This window comes from Melopsittacus undulatus, chromosome 10 (genome assembly GCF_012275295.1).
Source record: "Melopsittacus undulatus isolate bMelUnd1 chromosome 10, bMelUnd1.mat.Z, whole genome shotgun sequence".
NCBI classification, from domain to species: Eukaryota; Metazoa; Chordata; class Aves; order Psittaciformes; family Psittaculidae; genus Melopsittacus; species Melopsittacus undulatus.
Genome location: NC_047536.1, coordinates 31,557,633 through 31,578,614, shown reverse-complemented (window position 1 = coordinate 31,578,614; position 20,982 = coordinate 31,557,633). Strand labels below are relative to the sequence as shown.

The 20,982-nt window shown below is 51.9% G+C and overlaps 2 protein-coding genes across 9 annotated transcripts in view; both read left to right on the top strand.

The window, feature by feature from the left end:
* The window catches only part of LOC101877998 (rho GTPase-activating protein 39-like), a 44,370-nt gene extending 32,473 nt beyond the window's left edge, over nucleotides 1-11,897 (top strand). For all 4 annotated transcript variants that reach the window (XM_034066710.1, XM_031046960.2, XM_031046959.2 and 1 more), the window contains exons 4-10: nucleotides 594-1,140; nucleotides 1,646-1,735; nucleotides 6,066-6,139; nucleotides 7,491-7,690; nucleotides 8,203-8,294; nucleotides 8,826-8,995; nucleotides 9,396-11,897. In XM_034066710.1, the coding sequence (XP_033922601.1) occupies nucleotides 594-1,140; nucleotides 1,646-1,735; nucleotides 6,066-6,139; nucleotides 7,491-7,690; nucleotides 8,203-8,294; nucleotides 8,826-8,995; nucleotides 9,396-9,590 (1,368 nt within the window). In that variant the 3' untranslated portion in view covers nucleotides 9,591-11,897. The remainder of the gene's footprint in view (nucleotides 1-593; nucleotides 1,141-1,645; nucleotides 1,736-6,065; nucleotides 6,140-7,490; nucleotides 7,691-8,202; nucleotides 8,295-8,825; nucleotides 8,996-9,395) is intronic.
* A 3,541-nt stretch (nucleotides 11,898-15,438) lies between these two features.
* The window catches only part of PHF20 (PHD finger protein 20), a 50,780-nt gene continuing 45,236 nt past the window's right edge, over nucleotides 15,439-20,982 (top strand). For 3 of the 5 annotated variants that reach the window (XM_034066723.1, XM_034066726.1, XM_034066722.1), the window contains exons 1-3: nucleotides 15,439-15,566; nucleotides 17,666-17,704; nucleotides 18,725-18,770. The gene's annotated coding sequence lies outside the window, so the exon portion shown is untranslated. The remainder of the gene's footprint in view (nucleotides 15,567-17,665; nucleotides 17,705-18,724; nucleotides 18,771-20,982) is intronic. The other 2 variants (XM_034066725.1, XM_034066724.1) reach the window with 1 other exon arrangement.

Genomic DNA, 20,982 nt, shown 5'->3' with positions numbered 1-20,982 from the left:
ACTGCAGGCTGTGCATGGGCAGCAGCTGTTCTAGGGAAGAAAACACAATCCAGTGCTTGGAAATGATTCTAACTTAATCTGGTATAGTTTATGCCTGTTCTGGATAGAAAACATGGTAGGGAGCCCAGGGCCAGTTTGGGAGGAGGTTGTGGTGTGTCTGTAGGGTTCAGTGAGAGCCACTACAGTGGGATCCACTGGTGGTAGAGTTGACTGATGCAGATGCCTGATCTCCTTTGCTTCACCAACTCAAACATGATTTATCCTACCTGGGTGAAAGCCTGGCTGTGGCCATACACTGTTGTGCCTCTCTAAGCTTCGTCTGTCCTGTTTGTGTGTCTGGCCAGTATTTCCATTAGGAAGGTCATGGTGGAATTGAGATGCATCTTTACAGTGCCTTAAAGCAGAGGCTGTGCAGGCACAGGCTGCCCAAAGCTCAGCAGCTCCTGATGGTTGCTAGCCATGGTTTTGTCTTTCATCTTATTTTTGCTAGAACTTGGAAAGATACTAAAGGCAGGAACCAGCCATGGGATAATTTTCCTAGCAGGGTAAGGAGTCATTTAAGCTGCTTTTAACATCCCTGTTCCCCATTGCAGGCCGGCACAATAGAGTTGGACCCCAAGCAGGAGAGCAGTGGCCAGCCTGGTGGCTGTGGAGGGTACCACTTCCCTTACAACACTCTACGGAAGCCCATCTCTCAGAGCAGCATGGCAGACTGGGCTTCTAAGAACCTCAACATGCACACGCAGGGCATCTTCCGCCGAAGGATCTCCATCTCCAACATGCTGTCCTGGAACGGTGGCTCTATCAAAAAGCCAATGCTCATCACCAGCAACCGCACCATCAAAAAAGAGGCGTGTGAGATGTTCAAACTGGTGCAGAGCTACATGGGAGACCGTCAGACTCGCATGGACCGGAATCACGTGGCCTTGGTCACGGTCACCAAGTGCTGGAGCATGCAGGGGTTACGGGATGAGCTCTACATCCAACTCATCCGGCAGACAACAGATAACACGTGCTACCGAAGTCTGGCGTGGGGCTGGGAACTGATGGCCATCAGCCTGGCCTTTTTCTCCCCATCACCCAAATTTCAGTCTTATCTAGAGGGTTACATTTATCGCCACCTTGATAGTGATGAAAACAGTAAGTGCCTTGTGCCAACACACTCTCTCCCCAGCAGCATTCTGGTGGGTTGTGCCACTTACTCAGGCTTGTCTGGTGGTTAAACACACCAGCCAGTGCTGTGGTGTCCATCAGTGAGAGCACCATGTTTTGGGTGAGTTCACCCTTCCTGGGTGGGTTGAAGCTGCCACCAGCTCTTTTCTCTGTGGTTCTTACTGGTGTCTGTGAATGTTAATACAGGAAGCTTTAAGGGAGCCATTGCAAACATTATGAACAGGTATTCAGGCAATTAGTTAGGTTAGGTATAACGTTGCTGTTTGGAGCCCCTTCTCAACTACTTGGCCATTCAGAGAAGCTGAGTGGTGTTCTGGGCCCCTTGGATGTGTTTGGAGCTGGCTGTGGTACAGGATCCTTCCCTGAGCAGACCTCCTCATGCTGAGTTAAGCTGGCTACAGTGTCTGGGGCAGTTCAGGCTTTGCTATTTTATTATTCCACATTATTAATCCAGAACCTTTCAATTTTTCAGTTGCCCAACGCATCAAGGAGCTTGCAGATCTGAAAAACAAGAAGAACTCAAAATCCAGGAAAAAGAGGAAACAAAACACCGAGGACGAAGGTAAAGGGAGGCACAGCATGCAGGGAGCTGAGGGGGAGACTGCACTGAGCTCTGACAGGTGGGGATGCTGAGCTCCACTGAGAATCAACCTTTTCTTTAAGTGCATAGACTTAGGTTCAGTAAACTCTGCTGCAGGTGGCTGGTGTGAGAGCTTTGAGCATGGATCAGCTGTGTGGGTGGCAGCACATGGGATGGGTACAGTGTGACCACTTTCACTCACAGCTGTATGACAGAGGGGTTTTAATTTGGTTGCAGACCTAGGGTTGTGATTCAACTGGTGTGTGTATGCCACGGGGTTTACTATAGCACATTCCAGTGCTAAAAGCCATATGAGCCAGCATGGTGAAAAGAATCTGTCTCAATTGTATTAATGGATGTTGTAAACCACTACCAACCCTGAGGGCCCTCAGGGAGGACCCTGACATCTGGCAATGAGCACTGTCTTTTTCTCTCCTCAGTATTGGCTTCCCTTTGTCCAACCTCCCTGTACTCTGTAGTCCAGGGTTTGCAATAGCACCTCTGCTGAATGAACAAGAGTTCACTTACTCCTCCAGCCTCAGATTCTAACTGCTGCCTGCAGGATAAGCATTTGTCTGGCTAAAGTTGTGCTAGACAACGTCCATTCCATGTTCTTTTACTGTATTGCTTTCAGGAAACTTGAGCCAACCCTGGGAATTCCTATCAGGCAGCAGAGTTTATATCATGTGGCCTTGGGGTTTTAGTCTGGGAGAGTCCAGCTTCCCACATTGCTGAGCCCTACCTGAAGCCAGCAGTGGGCACCAGAGCCACGCTGTCCTGTGGTGGCTTCCTTGTGTCACTGCTCCCTTGAGGCCACTGCAGGCTAGGAAGTGGCTGAGGAAGCCCCTTAGATGCAGCACCTGCACTAAGTGTGTCCATCACTTCTCAGTCTCTGGTGGGATTCAGAACAGAGACCTGAAATTGCACAGTCAGCTGCAAGAAACTGCAGGTCACTTGGGGAAAGCAAGAGGAAGAAAACATCTCGTTGTAGCAGAAGAATTGTAAAGCACCTGGTTTTATTGTTGGGCAGCAGGCTTGAGACTGCTCTGTCCTGAAGCACAAAAAGCAATCATTAGGGGTTGGCAAAGCAGGGTGTTGTGCAGGTTGGAAGCATAAACATGTTCAGGAAGAGATGGGACAAATGAAAGAAAGGAGGTCTCTCAGTTGATGGTTAATGGTCCAGGTGCAGCCCTGCCTCAGGGTATCTCCCACCTGCTGTTAGCAGATATTCCAAGGGGAATACTCACTTTACAGACATCCTGTATCTGTTTCTTATCCTCCTGGTGGCAGATGCAGGCTGTTGACTTGTACAGCCATTTGGGCTGATAACGGATAGCTTTTCCCACGTAAGAGAACAGTGATGGAGCAGCATTGCTGGGATGCAGAAGGACTCGCTGATGGTGTGAGGAAGAGGGGGTAAAAACACTGCAGTAAAATGGGGGTGCCTGGGCAAATCTAAGCCAGGAGAGTGACACGCAGCTGAGCTGTTCTGGACGCACCTACCCCTGTGCTGAAGAGCACAACAAGACAGGTCCTAGGCTGAAGACTGCTGTGACTGTGCCAGGCTGAGGTCTGTGAGAGGTCATGGTAGATCAGAGATATACTGAGTCAACAGCTTCTGCTGTGCTAAAGTAGGTGTCCCATGGCCAGCTCCTGAATCCACATTGTTTGCTGCATTTTTAAGGCATTTTTGGCAGGAGAGCATCTGAGGCTCTTCCAGAAGGTGTGTTCCTGCATGTGCCCTGCCTGGATTTTAGCTTGTTATGAAAGCAGAGGTTCTTTAAGAAGCTCTTTGCATGTGTTTCTAGGCCAGCACATGGAAAAAGTATTTTCCTTTGCAAACTCTTTTTCACTGTGTGGGCTGTTCCCGAGCTCCTGGGGCTACTGTGGTACCACAGGAAATAACAGCTCAACTTGGATTTCACAGATTCATCTGCTCTGAGCAGTGCAATTGCCTTCAGTATTAGCCCTTTCCAGCCCGTGAGCTGGGGAGCTGAGGCAGTACCTGGCCCCTTGTTAGGAGAACTGACCGTGTGGGATGAGCTGGATGCCAGGAGCAGGTCTCACTGAGCATTGTGAAAGCAAATCAGATGGTCGAGGGAAGTCGCTGGTCTGGAAAAGCAGAGGCTAAAGTTAAATTCTGCTCATTTCCCTCATGTTTCTCTGCAGCTCAACACTTCCCTCCTGGCCTCTCCATGTCTCCTTCACCCACCTCACTCTCCACCATGCCCTGGGAGCCAGGAGCACTCTGCTCTGTAGCAGGGAGGCTGCACGCTGCATGTTTAAGGTGTGAGCCTTTGCAGGAGCTGTTTGTTGTGTGCCCACTGTGGCCAGTGCCTTGCTCATGGGGCAAATTGAGTTTTCAGTTTATTTGCGTGGAAGGCAGTCAGCTTCCCTCTGGATCCATTGCGGGAGTTCAGTTGTCACTGGGAGCAGGATGTCTCACTGCAGAAAGTGCAGGATGCAGGATTTAGGCTTTTCCCAGGGTCAGGGTGCTTCCTGGGAAAGCACAAAACAGGCTTCAAGCAAACGTGTCTGGCTGCTGCCCACACATCAGCCGTGCAGGCAACCAGTTCCTTCGCAAACCTGGTTAAACTCCTCATGTGATTACGGGTTTCATGGTCTAATTACAGTGTGAAAAGAGCATTTCCTATTGTAAGTTCTGAATGTGCTGCCTCCTGTGCAATTGTTGTGATGCAGAGACACAGCCCAGGCTTTTCCCAGTCCCTCCTTTGTGAAGCAGGTGACACGTTGCCTCCGGGTGTCTGTGTGTTTAAACAACAGGAGCCATAACCTGGCACAGGGAAGCATCACAAAGCTGCTCTCATTGGTTTTGTTTTCTTTAATCCTTAGATATTTCCAGTATAAACCATGCCTGGGATTTGCAGGATTTTTGCATACAGAGAACATTTGCTTTAGATATTCCCAAGAGAAAGGAATTCTTTAAACTGACTTTGCATCCCATTGCCTGCGGGAGGGGGGGATGTTGTTGTACCTCCTCCAGCATTGCTCCAGCCTTACGGAGAGGCTCCATCCATTTGCCAAGCAGATTGATTGAGGCAGGGGGTGCTTGTTTCATTGTGGGGAGCCAAGGGTTGTGGTTTGTCTGCTGGCTGAGAGGAGAAGGGGAAAAGTGCATCTCTCACCTTTATGAATTGTTCTGCTCTGGGAAGTGCTTCTCCTCCCACGGCATTGAGAGGATTTGAGGAACTCCAGGCTCCTGACCAGCTTACCTGAGCCCTAGGGTGCGTGCAGGGCTCAGCTGAAACAGGCAGCGTATGACCAGAATGTAGATTTTAAAAGCCACAAGTATTTTGAACTCCGCTGCAAGCTTTGAGCCTGGCAGGGAATCAAATAGGGCAGATCCATTCAGTGCTTTCAGCAAGCAATTTGGGTTTGACTTGAACAAGAACAAAAGGCCAACGGGTTTGGAAAAAACTCTCCCAGCAATCAGTGCTCTGTCAGTGCAAACATTTGGTGTCACGGGGGGATTAGCTCTGTGAATCCTGGCTCTGCTCTCCCTCAGAGTTGGCTGAAGCAAGCACAACAACCAGAGAGCGCCTGTTCCTGCGGAGGGCTGCAGCTTTGGTGGGGAAGGTCCCAAGCGCTGAGGTGTCTGATTTTCCTTGTACTGCACAGCCTCACGGCACACGGTTGGGTTGAGGAGGTTGCAGGCAGGAGAGTGAGGAAGGGCTTTGGGAAGGTGAGAGAGAACGTGTCACCTTCACATGCCTCTCCTTGTGTCCTGATCTTGCTCATGGTGCTGCTGCCGCCTCTCTCACTAGCCCAGGACTGCAGTTCTTGAATCGTAAACCACTTGGTTTAAAGCACTTTGACATCTCTCCTGGCAGGGGCTGGCACTGCCTGCTCCTTGGCTGAGATGTGGCAATACAGAAATACCCAGACCTGTGTCTGTGAGCCGGGTAACTGCAGCCACACTGCCAGGAGTGAGGACTCACTCTCATACATGTGCTCAGGCTGTGAATGCCGAACGGGCATCTTGCATTGAGTCAGGACAGGGTCAGGCTGCCTGTGTGAGAGGTGTTGATCTGCAGGAGTGCGGGTAGGAGGTGCAGAGCTATGAGCTCAGAAAATGAATACCTCCAAGCCCAAGCACTGACTTGCACTGACACTTCCTGCCATGGGGCTGCAGGGCTGGGAGGCTTTGGGGTGCTAAGTGTGGGGTTTTTACAGTCTCAGTGCCCTGACCCTACAACAGGATGTGCTGTTTGTGCCGGTGTGAACTGTTGTGCTGCTGCGCTCTGAAAGGCTCCAGTGGTAGGTACATGGTGCTGTTTCTCTTTCCTACCAGGTCTGCCCATCAGCACCTATGCCAAATACTGCTACAGGAAACTGCAGAAAGTAGCTGTCACCGGAGGCAAAAAGGTGAGCGGCTGCCCCAGCCCCGGGGCCCATGGGGTGCATGAGCACTGCCGGAGCTCCTGTGACTGGGAGGTCACTGCTGATTCAGTGATGGGAAATGGAGATAGAGAGGGCAGGAGAGGCTTGCTCAGAGCTCAGCTCCCCATGAACATGTGGGAGAAGGTGCTGCCCGGGTCCCACCATCCTCCTGGCAGACAGCAGTGCCTCTGTGCTGGCCTTAGGGATGGGGAGGACAAACCTGTCTGCAGGGTAAGAGGAGCTGTCTGTGCAGGGGCTGCCCATCATCTGGTTGCTTCTAGCGAAGGATGTCTCCCTTTGCCACTGAGAGCTTGCATGGGCCAGGTCTGGCAGCTGATTTAGTGCAGAGTTGTTCATTCCCAGTTCAGAAACTGATGCAGTGGAGATGGCTGGAAGGGAACCTCTGAGCTCTGCCTTAGCTGGAAGTCCCCGGCCTCCCTTTGCCCTGCGAGGTCCTGCCCAGGGCTGTGGAAGCTGGCAGGCAGCCTCAGCCCATCCGCCCGAGGTCTCCAAGCCAGATCCGGTTGTCTTTTATTTCTGCACATCCCTGTGGGGCCCTGCTGCCATCTGGACTCCGTGTACAGCGAGCAAATAGCTGGAATACCGCAGGAGGGGTGAAGGCTCCCGGCATCCCTGCAGGGGCAGGACAGGAAACGTCCGGACACGCACTGCACACAACTGCAGCCCTGCAAGGGGTCAGTGGGAGCTTGCTCCCCACCGCTGCACCTCCTGCTTGGCCATGGGGTCATTGGGTAGTTCATCACCCCTATGACAGTGCTCTGGGTTTCTCCCCATCCCTGCCAAGATGGATTCAAAGCGTCTGTCAAGTGTTGGTGGTGTCTTTCCGAAGCAGCAAGTCCCCATGCCCACTTTTCAGAGAGCTTTAGCATCTGTGAGAGCAAAGCTTCCCCTAGAGTTGTTCATACCTGGAATTCCCTTCTCCAAAGGGCTGTTTTTCAGCTGCCCTGTGGCTGAGCACTTGCCCAGCACCAGGCTGGTGTACACATGCCCTGTGCTGACCTCACTACGGCAGGGGACAGGCTGGGCTCCATCCTGCACCAGCAGGTAGAGCTGCAGCTGGAGCAGCACCCCCAGTGTGCAAAACATTACAGGTTTGGGCAAAACCAGCTCCAAAGGGGCCTCTCTCTGCTCCTTTTGGGCCTCATGAGTTGAAACCCCTCCTGATTTTAGGAGGTGGAGGCCTAAGAGAACTGTGCTACCAGGAGGCCAGTGTTGTGTCCCCATGCATGGGCATCCTCCATCCTGACTGCTCACCACCCCTGTCCCCAGGTCACTGTTTCTCTGTGTGCTGCACTGAACAATTCTGTGTCCTCAGGGCCTCCGTAAGCCGACCGTGGAAGAGATAACACATGCCAGGAATGCCATCGTGACGCCATCGCTCTTCGGCAGCTCTCTGGAGGAAATCATGCTGCGGCAGCAGGACATGTACCCAGGCAACAAGTTGCCCTGGGTGCAGACACAGCTATCGCAGCAGGTCCTGGCGCTGGGAGGAGAACAGACCGAGGGGATCTTCAGGTGAGTTTTTGGGACATGGTGTCACTTTTGAGCCACCCACGTGTAAGTTCTCAATGCTGGGAAGTCAAAATTGACCTCCATGCGCTTCCTTTTCCCTGAGAATAGTGCTCTGAAATGGATCAGACAAAACCCAGCCTTTCCCAGGCTCAAGAATGATCTCATAAAGTAGCTTTAGCCCAGTGGTATGCATTAGCACAGAGGGGGTGGCATAGATCCGACTCGCATTACTCAGGACAGCATATACCCAGGCAAGGCATTGAACTTTCATCAACAGCAGATTGATCAAGATGAACAGCAGCAGAGCAGTTCATCAGATGCAGCACATCAGCCTTGATAACGCATGAAACATGAGTCAAGACAGAGGAGGAGTCAAAGAATCTGTATGGTGAACATAGGGGATGCTGGTCTGGGTTTGGGGTTTGGGTTGGGTTTTTGTTTTGTTTTATTTAATGTTTGTGTTAGCTTTTCAGTAGCCAAACTCTCAAGCACCTTTGCTATGTCTCTGCTTGCAGGATACCTGGTGACATAGATGAAGTCAATGCATTGAAGTTGCAGGTGGATCAGTGGAGAATCCCAAGCAGTCTCAGTGACCCCAACATCCCAGGTATGGGAGCACAGCAGGCATGGGTTGCTGCAGCCTAAGCTGGGGTACAGTGTGGCAGGGAAGGTGCAGGAGCAGCCCAGGAGATGTGCTGCTGCTTGGACGTGTACACAGGCTGTCTTCACCAGCTGGGTTTTCATCTGTGCCTTTCCGAATACTGTCCATAGTAAAAACACTGAGGGAGCCTCTGGCTTGGGTGCAGTGAGGCTGTGCAAGCCACGCATTGTGTAGAGCAGCTGGGAGCCCTTCAGAAGCAGCACTTTAACTCCAAGCTCCCATTCTCCCCTCCTTTAGGTGGCCCCAGAGCCACTTCCTGGAGGAGCAGGTAGACAAGAACCAGTATTTCCCTCTATCTGTCCAGTTTGGCTGCCTGGGCATTTCAGAGCCATGACTGAAATAAGGTGAAACAGCACAAGTGCAGAATCCCTTCTCTGCCCTCTGTTTCCTGAGGCACTGAATCTCACTGCCAAGTTTCCCCCTGAAGGTGATGGGGAGGTGACCAGAGCTGTTCTCATGCACCTTCTTTCTGCCCAGCCTCTCTTCTCAAGCTCTGGTATCGGGAGCTGGAGGAGCCTGTCATCCCCCAGCAGTTCTACAAAGAGTGCATCAGCAACTACGAGAACCCTGATGCTGCTGTGGCCGTGGTGCAGCTTTTGCCGGAGCTCAACAGACTGGTGCTGTGTTACCTCATACACTTCCTGCAGGTAGGCAGCACATGGGGCATGGTTAGTGGGATGGCTATGGTGGGCCACTGGTGCAGGGTTTTAGGACCAACCTCTCACCTGTATTTAAGGCGGGATTGATGGGGGGGGGGTGGTCTGCTGGCCTTGTGTTTTATGGGAGCGATAAACCGTGTTCCTGATCTTGTAGAGCATGGGTTTGGTCCCAGAGGTTGAGATCTGCAAGATGTTCCCTGTCTGTTAAGGCTCCCATGCTGTTGGCTGTGTTGGAGCATAGTCTTCCCCTGTGAATGTGTGGCTGTGGGGCACTGTCCTTCAGGCAGGCCACATGTCTACTCCTCCTTGCACCTCCTCTTAGCCCACGCGTTTGGAGTTCCTTGCCATTTTCCACTGCTCCAGGTGACTGTTGTCTTATTCCCTGCAGATCTTTGCTCAGCCATCAAATGTGGGCAGGACAAAGATGGATGTGAATAACCTGGCCATGGTGATGGCTCCCAACTGCCTGCGCTGCCAGTCTGACGACCCTCGTGTCATCTTTGAGAACACACGCAAGGAAATGTCCTTTCTTCGCATGCTCATAGTGCACTTGGACACGAGCTTCATCAAAGGGCTGGTTTGAGCTGCTGCCCTGGGGTCCCAAACATTGCTCTGGGGAGTCGCTGGGTGCCTGAAGTCTTCTCCCCTCCACTTAGGTTTCTTCATTGTCTTTGCTGTTGTGGAACCCTGGGTTAGCCCCTGAGCATCTCCCAGCATATGACCTTGAGGACAAGGACTGTTCAGCACCAGGAAGTCGTTGGACATGCCAGGCTAGATTCAGTGGTTCCTGGCCTTCCAGTGTGTGTCAGAGGAGCACAGCCTGCCTTCTTGGAGCCATAGGACTTGGTTGTTCATTGAAAATGCTGAGAGATCCATGAGAAACTGCTGCCTGGGGCACTGAGACTCCATCTCCCTTCTGGAGGAAGAGTTGGCTTCAGGTAGGAAGACATCACTCCTGTGTTGTGGCAGGGGCTGGTCCTGGGGGAGATGCTGCCTCATTGGGGATAATCCCACTACTACGGAGCCTGGTTCACCCCATGATGATGTTGGTAGAGGGATGTGAAGGTGCAGAGGGTTCGCTGAGGCAGAGGGGTTCCTTAGACTGCCCTGGTCAGTGGAAGTGCATTGCAGCCCAGAGGAGAGGAGGCGTTTGAGCAGGCATCTCACAGCTGGAAGCCCTGGCAGGCCAGATCCACACAGCATCCACCTAACCTACTCCTTTAGGCCACTGCAGAGCTGCACAGCAGCATGTGGGACAGCCCTGTGCTGAGCTGAACCAGCACCCACCCATGCCATGAGGGCTGGGGACAAGAGGAAGGCCATGCTCCTGACAACAAACAGATAAACAACCTCCTAACAAGGGCCATATCCTCTGGAGGGGTAACCCCAGCAGCCTTGCAGCTCCTTTCTGCTATGGGCAACGTGAGCTAACACCAGCTTTCCTGAAGAGCACCTAAACCCACGCTCAACAGTGGCTTCCACGGCTCTGGCATCACCTTCCTGGTACCACGTCCTTCCCAGACTGCTCTGCCAAGACTAAATACCGATTGTGCTCATCCTTCTGGTTCAGCCCAGGTCTAAAGAAAGCCTGCAGCAGTAAGAAGTGCTCCTGTGCTCAGATGTGCCCTTCCAGGCAGAGCAGCAGCATTGCTGTGCGCCCATAAAATGCTGATCCAGGCTGGAGTCAACTGTGGCACCTATGCTCTTCCCACCAAATTCCCATGGGAGTTACGGAAGGTTGTGAAGGGGAAGGAAAGGAAGAGGCAGATCTGAGTGTTTGAACTGTGGTGGTGTCAGGCGTTCTCCCTGCTGCTGCTGAACCCCTGTGGCTTTCTGTGTGCCACCACAAGTGAGGCACAGCAAAGACAGTGTCTTCCAGAGGCAGTGCTTGGATTTCCCTGCAGCCTTTGGCTACTGTTGCATGTTCCTTAGCAAGCAGCCGTTTCCAATTCTGTGGCATCCTTGTGTTACTCTTCTCTTCCTTTGAAGTGTTTTCCCTGCTGGAGGCAGGTCTGCTGCTCTGTTGGGATTTCTCATGCAGTGCCAGGTCTGCCAGTCTCAGCCAAGGTTTGCATTTCTGCATCCCCCTCCCTTTCAAGTGGGGTCATCTGGTTGCAGCAGGGAGCTGAGCCCTGCCAGCAGTGAGGTTTAAGGCTGATGTCTGGATCTCTACCCAGAGTTTGGGCACACAGTACCACATGCAGAGTGCCCCAGTCCTGCTGGCAGCTTGGATCTCCTGCTGGGTGTGAACAGGGTTTCCAGGGCATGTGTTTGCTCGGATGAACTCCACAGTGGGAGTTCAGTTTGTACCCAGCTGAACAAGGGTTGTGGTTCCTCTCCTTGTACCAGATGCTTCTGTGGGTCAGGGAATTTTGCTTCCATGTCTGGATTAGCTCTGACAAACATGCCCCCAAATATATGCGCAGATCTGTTTCACACACCTATCCCATCCCATCCAAGCCATCCAGCTTGGTTTGGAGTCCTGAAGCACTCAACGACTTGTACTTCTGATGTGGGGCTATTTTACCAGAGGGGTAGGGACAAGGAGGGGGTTACTGGCACTGCCACAGTCCTGACATTGAGATCTCTGACCAGGCTCAGACCTGTGGTGCCAGCCCTCTTTGGGCTGCAGACGCATGTGCCTGTGTCGGGCTTTGCCTGCAGCCAGCCACCATGTAAGTGATCCATGTTATTCCTTGCACTTAGCTGTAGCAGTCAATCAAACCATAGGCATTTGCTGCTATTACAAATGAATGCTTTTTGCCAGGGCTGTAAAATAGGCTAATAAATGACACTGGATATTATTTTCTTTGCCAACAGGTTTGTAAATACGAGTCAGTAAAGCAGCCTCTCCTCTGTTATAATAATAAATACAATCTCCGTGGTTGTCTCTTGTCTTTGTGACTTTCTGAAGCATGATCATGTCCACCCAGAGCTGCTGATTTCAGCCTGCCTGTCAGTGTTTGTGAATAACGTTTGGGAATCAGCATGATGTAAGTGCTTGGAAACCAAGCTGCTGGCTGGTTTGCTCTTAATCCTCAGGCAGCTGCTAGGGGACACTCAGTGGAACCTGGAAGAGAACAGGTTGAGACTGATAAAGGACAGCACTTGGAGATGGTGCACTTGAGGCAAAGCAGCTTGCCCCAGCCTTGCAGGGGTCACAGAAGGGTGATGTGTCCTAGTGGGGCCAGCACCCTTGTGGTGCTGGGTGTTCTGGTTGGTGATGTTGAATTTCTGACCTGGTTTAAGTCTCCTTTTCACAGAGCCTGGCTGTGAATGTGTCTGTGATTGTGTCCTGGGAATCTGCAGGCAAAACTGGTAGAAGCAATTTTTCCAGATGCTGAATGCGGCTGGTAGACACCGTGCCCTCAGGCCTGCTGTCCATGCTCCGCTTGCAGAGGCTGGGTAGCTGTTGAGGAGTCAGGGATGGATTTGTGGGACCTTTTTGTGGGTTCAGCTTGTGATGGAGGGAGGTAATGCTCAGCTTTGGCAATTGCCTCGTGCTTTTCAGGATGCGGTGACCATGAGGCCACCCATCCCAGTAGAGATGCTTGCACTATCTCCTCCCCTTGCAAATGTGAGGTGTCTCCCTTCTGGCCCAGCAGATGCTTCATTTCTCCTCCAAACCAGAGGTGCCCGGAGCTTGTGCCACCTCCCCAAAGATCCAGAGAGTAGGAGGCCAGTTTTTACTTTAATCTTCATGCAGGTTTTTAGCCTAATCCTAAAGCATTGAGCTTTGTGCTCAATCAGCCCTGTGGGAAGACAGCAGAGGAACAGGCAGGACTGCATCAGGAGCCCTGCAGCACCCGAGGCAGGCAGGGACGGGAGGGCCCCTGTCCTGACGCTGCCCCACGGCGGGTTTGATGTGGGCACAGCAAAGCACTGGTGGAATCGGCAGAACCGGCTGGTGGAGGTGGCACTGAGCTGGGGCTCCAGCACACCCACAGACTGTCTGCGGGGCAGCCACCCTGATAAGATGGAGAGAGCTGATGTAGCTGCTGAGCGCTGCTGCTTTCGGAGCTCCTGTTGTCCTGCTGTGTTTGTCAACCCAGTTAATGGTGGGGAGAACTGGGTGTGGGTGCAGGCAGCTGGGAGCCGGCTCGGGCATGAAGAGGGGACGGAGGGAAGCCCAGGCGTTCAGGGTGAGTTGAATGAAGCACGAGTGGAGCCTGCTGCAGTTGAGTACTTGGGATGAACTGAGTCGTTCATGAGCTGGATTTTTCCTTCAAAGCAGGAGGCATCAGCTGAAGATTCTGCCCAGGCCATGAAGGTTTGAACCTGTGTTTCCCACGGGAGATGCAGCCTCCACCATCAAAGCCATCCCACATTCCCTGAAGTGCTCAGTGTTTGCTGGTACTGTAAAGGGAGCTTGTGTCAGGACTGAGGGCAGTGCGACCTCAGCTGTCGGGGCTGGGTGCTGGCAGGATGCAGGACCCAAAGGCATGAAGGTATTTAGAAGCCCAAGGCTGTCTGACAAGCTCCTGCTTCTCCCAGAGGAGACCGAATGACTTCTATCAGCTCATCTCCACTGCAGCCCCATTTCCTCCATCCCATTTCCCAGGTCTGGTGCTTCATTCAGACCACAGGCAACGGGGAGACGGGGTGGTTCATGGGGGGGATGTGGAGAGTACAGGAGGAGCTGGGGGATTGTTTCAGCCACAATATACCAGCTTCCTGACATCACCTGGCCTTGGTACCTGCTGGTGCTGCAACTGCAAACAGTACCCAAATACTGTGCTGGGGTGTCCCTGTGACGAGTGCTGCCCCTGCTCTCGGGGCAGGATAAGACAGGCAGACCCCATCACCGCAGGGACAAGAGGGGCCTTACGGAGTGGGTCCCTGCTGCCTGCAGGCAGCCCCAAAGAGAAGGAGGAGGTTGAAGGGCTGCAGCATTCCCAGTCGAATCGGCTGGGGGTGCACTGGTGCAGAGGTGCTGCTTGTTTGCACATCTCCCCCACGCTGCTTCAAGGACACCCTGCCCTGGAGATCTCCAGGCAGCTCCCAGCCTCTCTGGATGCTTTGGCCAACGAAGAAGAAGGCAGAAGCTATCCTGAGGCAGGAACTGCCCTGGTGTGGAGCCCTGGTGTGATGTATGGTATCATAGTGAGTCCCTCATCTCCCACCTCTGTGTGCACCTTGGGCCCAGGCCTGTGGGGACCTCCAGCAGGAGCAGGTAGGAGCAGGATGAGGCTCCTGCACACACTGGGATGGGACTGAGCCTGCAGCCCCTGATCCCACCGGGCCGATGATGTGCGCATCTCGCCGCCTCTCGGCAGCAGAGCAGCAGTGACCCCGCGTGGGCTGCGCGCAGGCAGCCGAGGGCTCCCGCACAGGGCCCTGTGCAGGGGAAGGTGAATTCCAACGGCACAGGGACAGCCCTTCCCCATGGCCGTGCTGGCCCCTGGGTGGCTGGTCAGGCTGGAGCTGCTTGGCTTCCTCTTCTGGGCAGTGCCAGAGGTGCTTCCTGAGCACAGTTCCTCCAGTGCACGAGTGCAAGCAGACGGTTGGCCTTGACACGTGTCCCGTGTTCCCTGTTGAGATACAGGGAGGGGGACAACAACCTCAGCTCCCTGGCCCGCAACGGCAGTGCCGTTAGCACCGCTGCCTGTGCCCAAGCTCTGATAGCACAGCTGTAGAACTGGCCTTAAAGGGAGAGAATTGAGGATGCCTCACAGGGAGCTTCCTCTGCCTTCCTAAGGGATGCTGCCCTGATCCGCACCCTGACACCAGCCCCATGTGCCTTGACTGCAGCCCGCTGTGGGGCCATGCATGCTCATCGGTCACTGTCAGCGGCCCCGCTCTGCTCCCATAGCACAGTGCCCTGCCGGCCCCACTGCCGGCTCGGCTCCAGCTCCCCTGCCCAGCGCCGCATCCTGCCCCAGCAGAGCAGGGTGAGCTCCTGGCACTGCTCACACTGAGCTGGGGCCGCTCAGAGCCATCGGAACAGGCGGCTCAGGGCAGTGCTGCAGTCACCGTCCCTGCAGGTGCTAACACACGAGGCCCTCAGTGCTCAGTGGTGGCCTCGGCAGTGCTGGGTTGTACTCCATGACCTGACAGGTCTCTCCCAACCCGTCTGATTCTGTGACTCTCTGAACTGCAGCCTGCAAACATTTGTGCTCTTCTGTCGCTTTCCTTCGGCTTTAACCCAACCCGGCACTGAAAGCAGAGCCCCAGAGCTCGGTCTGGATCCGCACAGCTCCGCTCGCCACAACGAGCACCGCTCCCGTTGTCCCGGCGGGAGGGGCGCGGGGCCTCTCATGCCCGGCGGGCGGTGCCGCTCCCAGGGGTAACGGCGGGGCCGGGTCCTGCCCCCCGCGGCCACTGCAGCCCCCGGGACCGGACCGAGCTCCGCCGCCTCAGCGCCCGGCCCCACAGCTCGGCCGAGCACCCCCCGGGCCGCGAGAGGAGGCGGAACCCGCGCCCCGCCCCTCCGCTGGCGGCGCCGCATCGGGGCGGCCATTTTGTGTGTCTGCGCGGTCGGTGGCGCTGGGCTCGGCGCGCAGCGGGGCCCGGGCCGGGTCGGCTCCGTTCTAACCCTTTTTCCCGTAGGGATCCCTCGGTAAGAGCGCGGCGGTGCCCGGGCGGGCCGGGCCTGCCCTGCCCAGCGCTGCGGGCCCGCGGCGAGGCGAGGCGAGGGGAGGGAGGCCGGGCGCGGCGCGGCTGGCGCGCGTCCCCGCGCACAAAGGGCCGGGCCGGGCCGGGCGGCGCCTCCCGCGCTGCGGGCCTGGGGCGCCGAGCGGGGCCGCTCCCGCCTCGCCGCGGGCCCGGCGCGCTGAGGCCGAGGGCTCCGGGCCGGCCCCGTCCGCTCCTTCCCTCCCTTGCTGCGGCCGCGCCCCGCGGGGCTGCGCGGGCAGGTGAGTATGTGCGGGCCGAGCGCAGGCGCCGAGGGCCCGGCCGGCGGAGGCGGTCAAGTGACCTTGCGGCGAGGGCTGTGGTAGGGCCGGGAGCGGCGGGGGCTGCGCGCCCAGCGGCGCGGTCCCGTTGTCGGCGCCTCGGCCCGGGGGTGTTCGGCCTGGCCCCGGGGATGGAGCGGGAGGACCCTGCGTGGGGCAGGTACAGCGCAGGCTGACACCGCGGCCGGGTGCGTCTCTGCAGGCGGTACCGCCGCTTGGGAGCTCTGGTGTCCCGTGAAGCCCTAATGTCTCCATCCCTTCAAGGCGTCTTTATGGAGCAGACATAACGGTGGATCCCTGCTCTAACCCAGGCGCTGCTTCATGTCAGACCTGTTAAAGCATCGGATGGGGAGGCACCATGTTCTTTCTCCTGATAGGCCTAGGTTCAGCTATGGCTCACTGCAGTCGGTGTGCATTATTGTATGGATGTGCAGACTGTGCTCATAGCAGGGCTTGGTTAGTCAAAGCAGGTTGTCAGGTTTGGGAAATGGTTGTATCTGCTTTACTTATTGAAAATCCTTCTGGTATCAGAGATGTTAATGTGATGCCAAGCTGTTGCTTCTAGCTGAAACGCTTGAAAATTGATCAGAAAGGGTATTTGAATGTTGATGAGTCCAGGCTGGATAACATCAGTATCTCCTTTCTGTGTACAGAATTTGGTGGTTTATGCTGTAGAATAATAAACTCAACTGTTAAAACCAGTGCTAAGGGCTTAAAGTAACATTTTGTTAGCTGTCTGTACAGAAACTTGAGCACTGCTAACAGAAATGCGTTGGGCTTGGGTTCATTTATGCTTATAATTGAGCGAGGATCCTTTCACAGGACCAGTTTCCAAAGAAAGCCACATGAGAAGATTTGCAGCAAGAATCACTGGTAGTGTCACTTAATCTTGGTGTAACTTTTTCCATATTTCTGGAATTGAAGGTGATTCACTTGTTACTGACCCAAACTGAGCTCTTCCACAAGCTGTTTTACTCTTGCTGATAAGTTTGCTGATGTCTCCTGAATGGAAGTAAAATTTGACTTAGCAGCCTGAGAGTTTGAAATCTGCTTGCTTGTAATCCAGAGTAATTCATTAAGGTCAAGCTTGCAATGAGGCTGGAATAGTAATTGCTCCTAACAGTGCTGCCTTGACTGAAATGTAAGAAGCGTGTAATTAATTCTTGCCGTTAATTGGATAGGGTCTTTGAAGCACTTTCTTTTGCTCCTGTAATTCCTGGATAACCTATGCCGTGATATTGACCTAAATTCTCCCCCTTGGTCAGGAAAGGAGGGTGTGATCCCTGATTAAATTGTCTCTGTGACCACATATTTTATTTAGGACTGCATCTCAGAAGCTGTGTATTGTGTGTAGCTGTGATTTGTCAGACCTTGACAGGAGCTGTTGCAATAGGAAAGCTGTCCTGTCGCTTGTCTCCTCATTTCTGCCCATATGGCACTGCCCTGCGTGGATGTGAGCGCTTGTGCAAGCATTGTGAGCTGAGCTAGAGTGTACATGAGGCTGGGGGGAGGATTTATTGTTCAGCCCCACAAGTGGTTGTCATGAGTATTTAAACTGTGTTCTTGATGGTTGCCTGATTGTGTGGGTGCAGTAGTTTAAGTTAAACAAAAAAGTTGTGTATACTTTGGGCATAATGGTGCATTATATTGACAAGTCTTATGCAGGGCTTGTAATAGTTCATTCAGCAGCTGAACAAGTCTACTTCTTTTTTGCTTCAATTTATTCCTTATCATCTTTGTACTCCTGTTCTTTGCTTGCCTACAGGTTTGACTCGTGTTTCCTGGAGGAAAAGACTTGTTTCAGGTAAGAAATAGCTCTTGGTTTGTCCTCGCTGTCAAAATGCCAATAGCTACATCACCTATCTATTCCAAAAATCCTTTTGGAACTGGTGGCTCTTCGTTTTGTGGATGCAAGATCATGCACCTGTGGGTGGATATTGTATCTGTGCTGACTGCAGATATGTGTGGCAGAAAATAATGCATGTTGGAATATCAGTGCTTCTCTTTGAGGCTTGGTGTTTTTTTGTGCATTTGTGTGGTTTTACTGGGCTTGAGCACTTTCAGCCAGCCTTGTTTCAGAATAACCAGCTGCAGTCTGCCTTGTTTTAAGGACTCCTTTTCAGGTGGGTTTATGAAACTGGTTAAAAAGAGGTACAACCGTCTCTGTATGTGTCTTTAGTTCTTATAACACAGCTACCTGGATTTTAACATCTGTTAGCATGGGGTTTGTTTATTCAGTGTGAAGTTAGTACCAAAGGGCTTTCCTGATGTTGTTGCTGATGTTAAAATCCTAGTTTTAAAATGGACTTATCTTTCTGCTTATACTCGGCACTTGCTTCCCAAGGAAATGGAGAGCATCCTCTTGTTCCACAGAGTGCTCCTCTCAGGAAGCTGTCTTGAACACCTTTAGTGCTCTGGTTGTAGAGCTGAGCATCCTTAGCAAGCAGTCTTGAAGTGCACCTATTTCTTCTTGTAATAAAACAGGGGAGTTTCATCCTTCTCAATGTGGCACAGACACAAATGATTTGTCTGCTTAATGAGCTATCTGAAATGAAGACCAAATCAAAGCTTATGGCAATGTAACTTACAACATTTCCCTTGATTTGACATTAAAGCGTCCCCTTCTTTATCAGCAAGTAAGGTAGACCTGATCCTGTGCAGTCAAGAAGGAACTGAGTGATGAAACTGAGAATGCCACGTGTGTCAGAACACTATATACTGACTGGAAATGATGCCCTGGGGGGAGTTCAGTGGTTGGTATTGCAGGTGATATAAATCATCCGTGGAAAATATATCTCAAACTTTATTTTTATGGATTTTACAGGTAAATTTCTTCAGAGTCAGAAGCCCAAATCCAGTTGCTGCTGCAGGTACCGTTATCAGATTATTTTTGTCTTTCCTATTGGCTCCTTCTGTTTTCGGTCAGAATCTTTTCGTCTCATAGCTAAAATACATGTTGTTGTGTAGCTGATATGAGAAACCTTAGGTTCAGCAGTCTGCTGTAAGTATATAGGGTGCTGCTGGAACAACTGGAGCAACCTCAAAGCCAGGGGCGGGACATCTGGTCAAAACTGAGGAATGAATTGGTCAGCTTACTGACCAGCATGTAGCCTGAAGTATTAAATTCCTATCTGAAATGTGGATTTCTCTAGAATACCAAGGTGTTACTTGCAGTAGGGATGTAGGTGGCAGTACTTGAGACCTACTTAATACTCAGATGTTTGTACTGACTTTGAAACATTGGCTTTGAGTGCAGAACAGCATTAGACTCAGTCATCTAAATGTTGTAGCCAAGCAGACAATGAGCAGGCAAATAAGTTCTTGGTTCCTACCCATTTCTTAAGGGTGTGTTCTTTTAAAGAAGAAACCGGTTGTCCTTGCAAAATACTGAGATTGACATGTGAGGTTTTGAGCTCGTGTGGTTCCTTTCCTCATCTGTCATGCAAGACCACTCTCTGACAGTTAGCACCTGGACCGGGGTGTGCAGTAGGTTCAGCCTTAGGCTGCTGCATCACCAGCCTAAGCCAAATGTTTAAATACAGTCTCACTCTAAGTGAGTTTGTCCAAGGAGTTCTGTGGGGGTCTTTTTGCTGGTTTTGCTTCTGGGCAAGTGTAGAATGGCAAGGAGAATCAGTCCACTCTTTTCCTGATTCCATTTTGATTTGATAAAAGTATTCTGAGCCCTTGGCTACTCATTTAGCAGGGCAAAAGTGCCCTCTGAGGACAGTTACACTGGGTGCATTCAGAGCCATGAAGTAGCTGTATACAGCTTCACTTCAGTAGAAAAACAGGAGAAATTGTATTGGTGTGCCTGATCTGTGGGTTGAATCAGACTTCTTGGGGTAATACAAATGGCTGTAGCTTGCTTCTGCCACTCCTGCAGCCTGGAGAAACCCTGCATGTCTTAACATGAATGTGGATGAAGAAACTGTTATTTCTCGTATGACCAGAACGCAGATCCCTCTGCCACGTGATGAATGGGGTTTATCCAGCTGAGGATGTCCTCACTGACAGGGGAGAGCTGTGTTTGGTCATCTTGGCTCGTGTTTGCTCGCGTGGCTAAACACGCATGGATTGACGAGTTGAACTCTCATGATCTGGAGACTGTGCTTCCACAAGAAACAATGCAGCTTGCTTGAGCTCTCTGCAGGTCTTTTTAGTTGTTAAAACGGGTGAGCTCTTAATTTGTTTTTGAGAGAGTTCTTGCCGTCAGATATATGAATTTGCACCTTAAAATACCCTTCACACTAAATATATTCTTTCTTAACTAAGATCTAAAACCAGGGATGCATAGTGTTGCTAGAAGCTTTTTCAGTGACAGAAGTGTTTAATGTGATTTGTCTTTTTTTCCCCCTGATTTGTTAGGCTGCTTTTTTGTGGTGTTAGAATTATTTCTGAATGCAAGAAGGGTTTTTTTAATGTCTCTGACTAGTTTAAAAGCTATTTCTAAATATTCAGAAAGCATCAATCTTGCTGCAATATGTCTTGAAAACCCAGGCTTGTGGAATCAGAGTATCCCTGTGATTTAATCTTGTTGAAGGCTTGTATCCCACCTCAGGTATCGGTTTGTTGTTTTGTATTTTATAAATAACCAGTAAGTACTAGAAAGATGACTTGTTAAAGTTCATTAACCATCATGGTATTGCATCAGAAATCCACTGGTATGAGCAGGAATGGTGTGTTACATCAGGAGTGAATCAGTGGTATGAATCCCAGCCTGCTGTAGCTGTTTGGCAAAAGCATTTTGATGTACTTCCAAATCTAGAACACTCGGGTGTTCTGACCCTTCCACTCGGATTTGGCAGTTTCAGTTTTGTTTGTAGGCTGCTTCTCATACTTGGTATTTCAGAATTGAGGCTTTCTCTTATTTTAGCTGCTGTCCTCAGAGTTAAAGATTGCTTAGAAGATGGGAGTATAATTGCAGTGGTGTTTGTCTGGGTTTCTCAGTAATAGTTCTCATAAAACTGAAAGGAAAAGAAGGTGTTAGATTTGGGGCAGATTGATTGCATTTAGCTATCTTTGAAGGATTCGGAAAATTTACTTAAAAGTATTATCTTATAGTGGTTAAATAGAGGAGTGGGG